This window comes from Penaeus vannamei, chromosome 30 (assembly GCF_042767895.1).
Source record: "Penaeus vannamei isolate JL-2024 chromosome 30, ASM4276789v1, whole genome shotgun sequence".
In the NCBI taxonomy this organism is placed as follows: domain Eukaryota; kingdom Metazoa; phylum Arthropoda; class Malacostraca; order Decapoda; family Penaeidae; genus Penaeus; species Penaeus vannamei.
Window position 1 is genome coordinate 14367961 of NC_091578.1, and position 12500 is coordinate 14380460.

At 50.2% G+C, this 12500-nt stretch overlaps 1 protein-coding gene across 1 annotated transcript in view; it reads left to right on the top strand.

Moving 5' to 3' along the window:
* The window catches only part of ft (cadherin-related tumor suppressor fat), a 297068-nt gene that overhangs the window by 274000 nt on the left and 10568 nt on the right, over positions 1-12500 (top strand). The window contains exons 8-11 of the mRNA XM_070143092.1: positions 6330-6510; positions 7887-8049; positions 8309-8399; positions 8878-12500. The exon at positions 8878-12500 is cut by the window's right edge and continues 1274 nt beyond it. Of these exons, the coding sequence (XP_069999193.1) occupies positions 6330-6510; positions 7887-8049; positions 8309-8399; positions 8878-12500 (4058 nt within the window). The remainder of the gene's footprint in view (positions 1-6329; positions 6511-7886; positions 8050-8308; positions 8400-8877) is intronic.

Consider the following 12500-nt stretch of genomic DNA (forward strand, 5'->3'; position numbering starts at 1 on the left):
TTTTCTTTGATTCATTTCCAAAGTTTCGTAATCGTGGGTGAGGAGGGGGGAGGGGGGGCGAGGGAAGGGGGGAAGGGGGGTGCAAGGATGGCATTCCTTTCCTGAATAAACTGAAAGTGATTTAATCGTAACACAATGATGCACAAGAATGATAGTGAGGGATATGAGGTGATGAATACTAGGAATAGTGATCAGTGTTAGGATTAGTGATGGATATTAGGAATAGTGATGAATTCTAGTAATACTGATGACTGTTATAGTGATGAATATTAAGAATACTAATGAATATTAGTACCATTGATAAATATTTGTATTGCTGAATATTAGCAAAAGCGATGACCATCATAATAAAGAGCGTAAGTCCGATAATGGAGACTGCGAGTCGCGGGCGCCCCTCGCGAGGCGGAGGCGCTGTCGCGGGCGGCCAAGCAAGTCGGGGCGCGATCCTGGCATTCCTGGCGCGGGTCCCTCGCCCGGCGCCCCGGCCAGCACAGGAGCTGCTCTCCTTGATATCATTACCGCCGATGTGGCAAATGATGGCTCCGGAATTATGAAGTGTCGATGATTATCAAGCGAATCACCTTTTGCCATTATCGGTAGGCTTAATGTTTCACAATTACAGGATGCTCCTTGCCAAGCCATTAAGCTGCTGGTTTTTATGGCCTTAATAGGAATCTGATCATAGTTCGTCAGGCCGTCGCCAGGGGTCTCTTGTTTCGGCATTACGCTGTGTTCTCTGTGGCTTTTTTGGCTCAGTTTATTCCTCCGGCCGGACTCTGCTGAAAGGTTTCCCTCGCCGACTCTCTGTCATTTTCAATCATTTCGTTCCTTTTGTCTTTCCTGTTCTTATTTTCGTCTTTTTTCTACTCTTCTCTTCTTTTTTCTTCACTTATCTTCTCATTCTCTTTTCTTCTCTCTTTTCTATACTCTCCTCTCCTCACCCCCTTCCCTTCCCTTCTCTCAACGTTATGATCGGTCTTCCATATTTTATACTTTCAATAGATAAGTATTTTCATCCTCCACACGGTCGAGCATTTTCCGTATCACGCGGCTCATGAGAATCTGTAAAAACTTTTAATAAACGAGAGAAGATGAGAAACTGGATGGCCGAGGCGACAGGGTCAGACGCCCTCGCCGCGGCAAGAATTATGGGCGTTTAGGGCGGACTTTAAATTAATTCGGATAAAAGTATGGGGGCGGCCGGTGGGTGTGCGTGGGAGGACGTGAGTGGAGAGGAATTTGGGGGTTTCGGTGTTTTTTGAGGTTTTGGGGTGTCTGGGTCTGTTTCTCTCTCTCTCTCTCTCTCTCTCTCTCTCTCTCTCTCTCTCTCTCTCTCTCTCTCTCTCTCTCTCTCTCTCTCTCTCTCTCTCTCTCTCTCTCTCTCTCTCTCTCCCTCTCTCTCTCTCTCTCTCTCTCTCTCTCTCTCTCTCTCTCTCTCTCTCTCTCTCTCTCTCTCTCTCTCTCTCTCTCTCTCTCTCTCTCTCTCTCTCTCTCTCTTCTCTCTCTCTCTCTCTCTCTCTCCCTCTCTCTCCCTCTCTCCCTCTCTCCCTCTTTTCCTCTCTCCCTCTCTCTTTCACTCACAGTCTCAGTCAGTATCTATCTATCTATATCTATCCATTCATCCATCCATCATCCTTCTATCTATCAATCTACCTACCAACCCCCCTTTTCCTCTTCCTCGCAGGCATCTCACAAACAAACGCACACGCACACGCATACACTTACATTACCGCGCGCTGTCGTGCAGTAATTCGCACACACACGCATAAACACACCCGTCTGTCACCTCCACCCGCCAAGAGGTTCTGACATGCTTGTGGTTTCTTGAAGTGATCACGGGCCGACCTTGGGCTGGAGAACCAAGGGATAGGCGCGTGAGAGAGTCTGTTGCATGTTGCTTGTGATCTGCCGCGTTTCTGCGTTGCCTGTGCAGGTTGCAGGGTCTCAGAAGGAGCTCGGGGCTAGTCTGGGGAAGGGGTTGTTTATGTGTCCGTATAGAGAGGGAAGGAGAGAGGGAGGAAGAGGGGGAGCGGGAGCGAGAGGGAAGGGAAGGAGGAGGGAAAGAAAGAGGAGAAATGAAATGAAGAAAGAAGGGAGGGAGAAGGAAGGAAGGGAAAAAAAACATACAAGCAACGAAAATGAGAGACAGTGAGAGGGAAAATGAGGAAAAAATAAGTAAAGAGCGCCAACGAAAATGAAAAAAGGAAAAGAGTGAAAGAGAAAGAAAGAAGAAAAGAAGGAACCCCGAATACCCCTCTTAACTCCCCCTCCCCCCTAAAAAAAGAGAAAAAAATTAGCCCGCGCAGCTGTGCAAACCGCCCGCCATAACAAGCCCGCCGAAAACCGAACGGCCGCAAAGAACTGAAATTATAACGAAAGGATGCGAAACTAGACATAAAAAAGCCTTTGATGCCACCGATTAACCAAATAACCAATTCGTCTTTTGTAACTGGGAAAGGATTTGATGACAGACGATGATGTTTTTTTTTATCATTTTTTTATGAAGGGACCACAGACCGGGAAAAAAAGGAAAAGAAAAAGGAAATGAGGGAGGGAAGAAGAAGGGAAAATATGCGATCTTTTCGAAGCTGTCATGAGCACCAGGATGTGATGATGGAGGAGTGGCGTGTCAACAAAGAAGATTCACTTTGAGGGAAATGCCAAAGTATCCCCTTAGTCCGTTTTTTCTCCCGTTTTCTCTATATCCCTTTCATCCTTCCCTTGATTTAGATTTTTTTCATCTTCCATCTATCATTTCTGTCTATTTCCTCTTTCCTTTCTCTATTCATTCCTTCTCATGCACACTTCCTTTTAGCTTTACCATTCTCAGAGTAACGAATAGCTGATTTTACCTAATGCAGTGAAGTTCAAGTTTGATTTTGAATTTAGATAATTCAGCTTAAAGCTTTATCCTTCTGTCGTTAAATATACACTTTTCATTTTCTTTCATTTACATCTTTCCTCCATTCCTCATTTTTTTTATCTCATATCCATTCCCACCAGACTTTCATTTCCTCTGCCTCTCATTTCCGTCTTTCTTTGTCTGTTTTCATCTCTTCATCTCTTCCATCCTTCATTTACATCTCCTGTCTTTCATTCTGTCATTTCCATCTCTCTCTCTCTCCTCCTTTATTTCCATCTCTCTCTCTCCTTTATTTCCATCTCTCTCTCTCCTTTATTTCCATCTCTCTCTCTCTCCTTTATTTCCATCTCTCTCCCTCCTTTATTTCCATCTTTCCTCTTCGTCTTTTACTTCTATCTCTCACCTTCTTTTTATTTCCACCTTTCCATCTTTCGCTTCCATCTCTTTTCCATCCTTCATTTCCCTCTTTCTTCCATCTTTCACTTCCATCTCTCTGCCCGGAGATTTCAATGCTCTGTAGGAACAAATCTGTCCATCTCTCTCTCTCTCCTTTCTTTCTTTCCTTTTCTCTCTTTTCTTACCTTTCTATCCACATACCCATCAGTCTCTGTATCGTTACCCGTCTCCCCATTTCTTCCCTCCCCTTCCCTTTCCTTCATTCCTCCCCTCTCCTTTATCCTCTTCTCCCTCGCCTCCCTTCTCTTTCCCTGCTCTCCTCTCCTAAACTCTCCTCCCCTCCCATCTCCTATCTCCTCCCCTTCTCTATTCTCTCCTCCCCTTCCCCTTTTCTTCTCCCCTCCCCTTCCTTCCTCCCCTCCCTTCCCTTTCCCTTTCTCCTTCTCCCCTCCCCTTCCTTCCTTCTCTCCCCTCCCTTCCTCTCCCCTCCCCTTCCTTCCTCCTCTCCCGTCCCTTCCTTTCCCCTTCTCCCCTCCCCTTCCTTCCTCCCCTCCCCTCGCTTCCCCTTCCCTTCCTTCCTACCCTCCCTTCGCTTCCCCTTTCTCCTCCCCTCCTCTTCCCTCCCCTCCCCTCCTCTCCTCTCCCTCACCCGCCTTAAGCTTGTAGAGGGAGCCAGCGCGTGGCTTTTTCTCCCCTTCTAATAACGGGGTTGATGATCTCCCAGGTGTAATGCCGTGTTTTTTCTTTCTTCCTTTTTTTTTTTTTTTTTTTTTTTTGACTTTTTTCTTTTACTTTTCCCGGCAGACGATGGTAGCGAAACGGTAGCTCGTGCAAAGGTTCTTGTTATGGCATTATTAACATTAGCATTATTGTTATTATCGTTTTTTTTTATTATTGCTGCGAGAAAGTGCTATTATCGTGAATATCATTTTTCTTTTATTTTATTTCATTATTCTTTTTTTTCATGCCCGAGTTTCACCGTTTATGTTCTTTTTTCATATTACTTTCACATTAGACTTTTCCCAAATTAAGAACATGTGTTAACGGCAATGGTAACATCAGCATCAGTGTCCAACAAGGACATTAACAATCCCCGCAAAATGTAATAAGAACAATGATAAACACGACAACCACAACGAACTGCAATAAGGACAGGGACAACCAATAACCACAGCAAAGTGCCACAATTGCAGCAAAATACGACAACCACAGAGAAAATGCAGCTGCAGTCACAGAAACCATAACAAAACACAACAACCACGACAACCGCGGCAGAATACAATAACAACCACGGCAACGACGCAAAATGCAACGGGTCCGAGGGCAGCATCGAGAGTGAATCGCTCGCTCGGCCGCCGCTGCAACAAACGGCCGCACGACAGTCGCACGCTACACTTTCTCCACTCTTGCAAATCTCGCGGTTTCCTTGCCTCCTTTGCGGCTTCCGGCGGCGGGAGGAACGCTCTCGCCCTCCGCCCTAAAGGGTGATGCTGCAGAAGCGGGCTGGTCAGTGTGGGCGCGTGGGCGGCTGGGTGAGCGAGTTGCTGGATAGGAGGAAGGAGGGAGTGGTGTGTGAGGGCGGCTTGTCGGGGGTGGGGGTGTAGGTGGGGCTGAGGTTTTGGGGGTCTGTGGGAGAGATGGAGAGGGGGGCGGCTATGTAGGAAGGGTCTAGATGTGAGGGGGAGGGGGGGGGTCTGTGGGGGCGTGTATAAGGGAAGGAAGTGTTTGTGGGTGGGTGGGTGTTCATGTGTTCTAACCACTGTAATTGTGTCTGTGCGTGTGTACGTGTGTGCATGAAAGAGTCCCACCCTCCTTTCTCTTTTACGCCTTGTGATCTGGCCAAATATAAAGTCGATTAGTTTAAAGAAAAATCTGTTTTTACTCTCAATTGAGGAAATAATTACCCTCATGTCATCCACGTACATCCACTCATGCAAGCCCATCCTCTCATCTGGAACTCCTCATCATGCAAATGCACGAAACGCTGCAACTTTTACTTGACATTTGATCTGCCAGTGATTCTGTACATGTACGTTAATTTCCCTCCCAACATGTTATGCACACAAAGAGAACAGCTTCATGTAATTTGCTCGTGAAAGTGGATTTGTTAACCAGCGGCATTGGGTAAACACGGAGAGCGAGTCAACAAGGCGATTAGCTGGATAGATGAAATTCCATTAACTTTTTTCCCCTCTTTTTTTCCCTCCCCGACGACAATCCCAACATTTGGGTCAAATACAAGAGTCGTTTTGCGGCCGGGAATCTCGCTTTATTTTGGTCGTTTTCCTTTCGTTGCGTCGTTTTCGGAAAGTGTTTAATCACCCGACTTTCACTCGAGATAATTCTCCCTCGCCGAGAGAATCTTTCGGTCGGTCGGCCATCGCTCCACGCAGGCCCAAAGAATCCGTGTCCTATAAACTATGACTTTCTACACAAAACTCACGACCGGCTGCTGCAACCTCGACCCTTCCGTTCCTATTTATTACCTCTTATCTATAACACGACCACCGCCTGCTGCTGCGTTGACACCCTGACCTCCGCTGACCCCTGCCTTAAAGACCTGACTTGCAATCGTCGTCAATTGCGCTCGGGTTGGGCTCGCAACTTCTCATTGCCAGAATCCGACTCGACTTCACTTTTCAAATCTGCGGTCTTGCTTTGGGGAATTACAGCGCTCGATTAAGTGGGTGGAGTGTTGACATGAGCTTGACAATCTTTTTTGCATTTGATATGTAGATGGGCAGATAAACAGACAGGCAGACCGATAGATAGATAGATATTGTGTGTATGTGTGTGTGTGTTTGTGTGTATGTGTCTGTGTGCGTGTGCGTGCGTGTTTTAATGAAGGCACGGACTAGGATGAGATAAAATAAACTTCTTACAAATATGCTTCTTTCATCAGTCCGGAAAAATTATCTTCTTAACGAATCGCATTTCCTCACCGACCCACATACAATTATAACCAATGATCATAAATAAATATTAATAACAACCTAGAGAAAATTTAAAAAAAGAAGAACAAGACAAGAAAACGACAGCTAATCCCCCTCTCCCTCTTCCTCTCCCGCAGGAACCCCGCGCCTCACAGGAACCGGCACGATCTCGGTTCTCGTGCAGGATGAGAACGACCACGCCCCGACGTTCCCGAAGGACGAGTACGAGGCCTCCGTCAGCGAGTCCGTGGATCCCGACACGCAGGTCATCGCCGTCACCGCCACCGACAGCGACGCCGGAGACAACGCCAAGATCAGGTCAGAGGTCGACGTGAGATTGTGTTCATCTTGCTTCTTCTTGTTATTATTTTTATCTTTTTGCTTGTGTTATTTTGATCGATCTTTTTTCTTCGTCTTGTTTTTTTTTATTCTTATCTGCTCCACATCTCATTCACTTTCTTTACTTCTGTCTCTGTATCTGTATGTTTCTTTCTATCTATCTATCTATCTATCTCTTCAATTTCTTTTCTCGTCTGTCTATAACTTTTATTTTACTTTCCTTTATTTTTTTTTATTTATCGCTATTATCTGTGTTCCCGTTTTTCTCAACTTCCTTTTTCCTTTTCTCTGTCATTCTCTGTATATTTATCTTCTTTGAATCATGTTCCTTTCTCTCTCTCTCTCTCTCTCTCTCTCTCTCTCTCTCTCTCTCTATCTATCTATCTATCTATCTATCTATCTATCTATCTATCTATCTATCTATCTATATATATATATATATATATATATATATATATATATATATATATATATCCATATCATATTATCCTTTCGCTTTAATCATACCTCTTCCATTCTTTTGTCATATATTTCCTTTCCTCCCTTGATTTTGATAATCTTATCTGAATATTTGGTTTCAATATCCATTACATTGTCACTGCTTAATACGGCCATTCTTGCTCTGACATTACATCTGACAGACTTCTGGTATTATATGCAAATACGATGCATGATTGATGGGGTTTGTTGGATTTTTTGACAGTGAAGGATTACTTACGGGCAATTACAGTGAGTAGAGTATCAAAATTAACATGATACTCTCATTTCCGCTTGTTAAAAACACATCATTTGCTCGTAGTTACATCCTTCTCTCCCTCCCTCCCTTCCTCCTTCCCTCCCTCTCCGCGATCCTCCTCCTCTCTCACGCTCTCTCATTAATTCCGTTTCCTCTTGTCTGCTTTCTTCACTCCCCCCCTCCCCCTTCTTCCCTGCCCTTCCCGGAATTCTCTATATCTCACTTTTTCCCCCGTCTCCCATCACTTTTTCCCCTTTTGTGTTTCCCTTCTGTCCTGGTCTTTCCACTCTTCCCTCTGTCCCAACCCTCGAGTCCTGAGTGAGATATAATTGTCTTTCACTTGTCTCTGTGATCCCCAACAGGCCCTGGCAAGAATGTGGTCTTATTACTATCATTATTATAATTATTTCCATTACATTCGGTTCTTTATGAAGGAGGATGTGATGCTCCATTGTTACTTATATTGTACTACTTGACTTAATGCCATGGCTACGGGAGAAGGCTCCGTCCGAGATGGATGGGTACACATTACGCCTTCTGTAAATACAACGCATCCCGGTCGTCGATGGGACGCGGCCCTGTAATGCTCGCTAACCCGCGCGTTCTGTCGCTCCTGCAGGTACTCGCTGCTCGAGGGCGCTTCCGGCGTGTTCATGGTCGAGGAGTGGACCGGCATCATCCGCACGGTGGCCCACCTGGACCGCGAGCGAGTGGCACAGTATTCCCTGATCCTCCAGGCCCACGACTCCTCGCTCACCGAACCGCGCTCCGCCACCACACAGGTGAGAGTTCGAGCTTTTTACGACGTGTTTTGACATCGCGGCCGAACGAAGGCACGGGCGCGGGTAATTGGCTGCTGGGAACCGAATCTCAGAAGCGGGAGATTTTCTTGGTGAAGAGAGTCTGCTTATCTCAGCCGATAGGGTTATGGAATGAAAAATGTTGCTCAATAATGAAATCTAGTTATCTGTGTCACAATATATTAACTTGGATGTGTCTTGACATGCTGGTAACGCGTATATGTATGTTTGTTTTTCGCAGGTGACAGTGACAGTGACAGATGAGAACGACAACGCGCCGGCCTTCTCGCAGGAGATGTACCTCATCCACGTCCCGGACCCTACCGCCCCAGGTCAGTCCCCCCTCCCTCTCTGTGTCTCGCCTGAGGTGGGTCTCGTTCTCTCGCCTTTCAGTCTTCGCTCTTGTAATGTAACTCTTCTGTATTATATACCTTTTCTGTGACTTCTTTCTGCCGACTTATGTCATGCTCCTGGGTTTATCGTTTATATCTTTTATTGATTATTTTCATATTTAGTTTTCTCTCGTTAATAGCTGTATTTCATTTATATTTATTGATAATGGGTGTGTATGAGTCTACTGTAGTGTCATTTGTTATATTAATGTGTAGTTTACTCACGTCAATAGTTGTTTTTCATTCATATTTATTGACATGATCAGGTCATATCAACCCGCGAGAGAAGGGTGTGGCCCCTTATTTATCAATTTGCTTTTATGGGTCGTTTGCATAATTGGGCAACGCGGGTGAAAATGACAAACATCGACAGGAAATTAGTTACTGGAGCTAACCGAGCTTCGTTTGTTGGTTGCAGGCGATTTCGTGTTCGGAGGCGAGGCGAGGGACCCTGACGAAGGCGTCAACGGGCGGGTCACGTACTACCTGTCGGGCAACGACGCCGACAAGTTCTACATGAACCAGGAGACGGGCGTGATCAAGGCCTCGACGGGGCTCGTGGGAGACACGACCTACGAGCTCGAGGTCCTGGCAACGGACTCGGGCGAGACGCCCCTGTCCGCCACGGCCCGGCTGGTGGTGCAGCTGCAGCCCAACAATATGTTCCCTGAGTTCCAGCCGCTCGAGAAGACGTTCAGCTTCAGCGAGGCCGCGCGCGGAGACCTGGTCACGACCCTCACCGCCACGTCCCCGAAGGCCGGGCCCACCGGCGCTGTCACCTTCAGCATCGCCGGCGGGAACGTCGGCCAGGCCTTCACGGTGGACAAGAAGACGGGCGAATTGCGAATCTCGCAGTTCGGATTAGATTACGAGACGGCGCCGAGGTACGAGGTGTGGGTCGCTGCGAAGGACGCCGACGACCCGCCTCTCACCTCCGTCACGCACCTGGTCGTCAACGTGACCGATTTCAACGATAACGCCCCCGTGTTCTCGCAGGCGGTGTACAACGCCAGCATCCAGGAGGCGCAGTACCCGCCGCAGCTGGTGGCCACCGTCAGCGCCACGGACCGCGACTCGGGCACCAACGCCAACGTCATCTACCAGCTGAGGCAGGACTCGCCCGCGGCGGAGGCCTTCACGCTCGACGCGGAGACGGGCCAGATCTACACCAAGATCCAGCTGGACCGCGAGGAGGTGGAGGTGTACACGCTGACGGTGGAGGCCGTAGACAAGGGCACGCCGGCGCAGACGGGCACGGCCATGGTGGTGGTCACGGTGCAGGACAAGAACGACAACCCTCCGAGGTTCACGAGGCTGTTCAGCGTCAACGTGACGGAGAACGCCGAGGTCGGCACGTTCGTCATCCAGGTGACCTCCAGCGACCGCGACATCGGCCAGAACGCCAACGCGACCTACAGTTTCACGGAGAATCCCGGAGGAAAGTTCTACATCGACCCGGTGAGCGGGAACGTGACCGTGGCCAGTGCCATCGACCGCGAGCTCAACGACGAGTACCTCCTGAAGGTGTCTGCTGTGGACGGCTCGTGGCGCGCCGAGACGCCCCTCACCATCACCGTGCAGGATGAGAACGACAACGCCCCCGAGTTCGAGCAGAGCCATTACGTGTTCAACTTCCCGGAGTTGCAGCGCAGCGTGGCGTTCGTCGGGCAAGTCACGGCGACGGATCGGGACAAGCAAGGGCCGAACAGCGTTATATCATATTCGCTGAAATTCCCGTCGGATTTCTTCAGCGTGGATCCCTCCAGCGGCGAAATACTGTCCAAGCAAGCGCTCCAGTACAAGCACACTCTGAAGGGGCCGTCGCCGGAGAACCAGTATCAGCTGGTAGTAGTTGCCACCGACAACGGGAAGCCGCCCATGTCGTCGGAGAGCTCCGTCGTCATCAACGTGGTGGACGCCAACAACAACCCTCCCAAGTTCACCCAAGACCACTACTTCACGCCCGTCCCCGAAAGCTCCACCATCGGCATGTCCATCATCCAGATCAAGGCCGTCGACAACCGCGACTTCGGCATCAACGCCGAGATCGAGTACCAGAAGGTGGGCGGCAACGGCACCGACTACTTCATGCTGGAGCCGAACACGGGCTGGATCACGGTAGCCAGGAGCCTCCAGGACCGCGTCGACGCCCAGTTCATGTTGCTCATCCGAGCACTGGACCGCGGCGTTCCTCCAAAGAAGGACGACGTTCTGGTGACACTGGTGGTGACGGGAGAGAACCTGCACACGCCGGAGTTCACCGCCGTCAGCTACCAGGTGATTGTCCCCGAGAACGAGCCCCTCGGGTCGGCCATAGGCACGCTGACGGCGACGGACAGCGACAAGGGCCCCAACGGCCTCGTGCGCTACTCCATCACGAGCGGCAATGAAGCTGGAAAGTTTGCGATCGACGAGAGCAGCGGGGACGTGACCATCACGCACCCGCTGGATTACGACGCCGTGCAAGAGTACCGGCTCAACATCACGGCTCACGACCTCGCGTTCGAACCCCTGCAGTCCACGGCCGTGCTCACGGTCATCCTCACGGACATCAATGACAACCCGCCAAGGTTCAGCGAAAAGCAATACGACGCTTACATCGCCGAGAACGCCGCAGCTGGGACGACTGTGTTCAAGCTGAATGCGACCGACATCGACTCCGCCCGCAATGCTGTCATTCAGTACACGTTGGTGGGCGGCGACGGCAAGGAGTTCTTCGCAGTAGACCCCGAGACGGGAGTGATCACTTCACGGAGAGTGTTCGACTACGAGGAGAAGAGTAGCTATGTGCTGGATGTAAGGGCCGCCAACAACCCCGATTCCTCCCAGTGGGGCTCGGCCGAGGTGGTGATCCACGTCACCGGCCGGAACGAATTCTTCCCGCGCTTCATCCAGCCGGTCTTCCAGTTCACCGTCTCAGAATCAGCGAGGATCGGAACGTCCGTCGGCGCCATCCAGGCCACAGACGAGGACAAGGGCGAGGACGGCCGCGTGTACTACCTCCTGGTGGGCGCGAGCAACGACCGGGGCTTCCTCATCCAGCCGACCACCGGCGTCATCACGGTGGCCCGCAGCCTCGACCGCGAGAGTCAGAACAGAGTGGTTTTGACTGTCATGGCGAAGAACGCCGGCAGCATCCGCGGCAACGACACTGACGAGGCGCAGATTATCATCGCCATTCAGGATGGTAACGACCCCCCAGTGTTCTCTCAGCCACTGTATGAAACCAGGCTCTCTGAGGGAGCGCTTGTCGGGACGCTAGTCGTCAATGTCACGGCCGTGGATTCCGACGTTCGCCCGAAGAACAATCAGTTCACTTACTCCATCATCGGAGGCAACCTGGGACAGGTGTTCAAGGTGGATCCTCAGAGCGGCGTGATTGAGACCACAGCGCAGCTGGACCGAGAAACTATTCAGGTCTATAACCTGACTGTCGGGGCTATTGACAATGGCACGCCTCCACAGACCGGCACGACCCTCGTGCGTGTCATACTAGATGATGTGAACGATAATGGCCCTCAGTTCGATCCTCCAGACATCGTCGGTTACGTGTCTGAGCACGAGCCCGCCATGACCTCTGTGATGACCCTGAGCGCCACCGACCCAGACCTGGCGCCCAACACCCACCCATTCACTTACTACATCGTCGGCGGCGAGCACCGCGAGTTCTTCACCGTGGACCAGGCCACAGGCGAGGTCAAGACAACGCGCAACATCGATCGGGAGACCACGAAGGAGCTCAACTTCCGCATCGAGGTCGAGGACAGCGGCAAACCCAAGATGAAGTCCGAGTACCCAGTCACCATCATTGTCCTGGACAAGAACGACTGGGCCTCCACCCCGAGGACCGTGACGGTGAAGGTGCAGACCTTCCGCGGCGTGTTCCCTGGAGGAAAAGTGGCCGATGTCCACCCCAACGACGCCGACACGGCTGGGCAGTACTCTTGCCGGATACTGACTCAGGATGCAGCTATTTTCTCCATTCCTAACGCCTGCAACCTGCATGCGGCCCGCGTCACGCACGACCGCACCGACACCTTC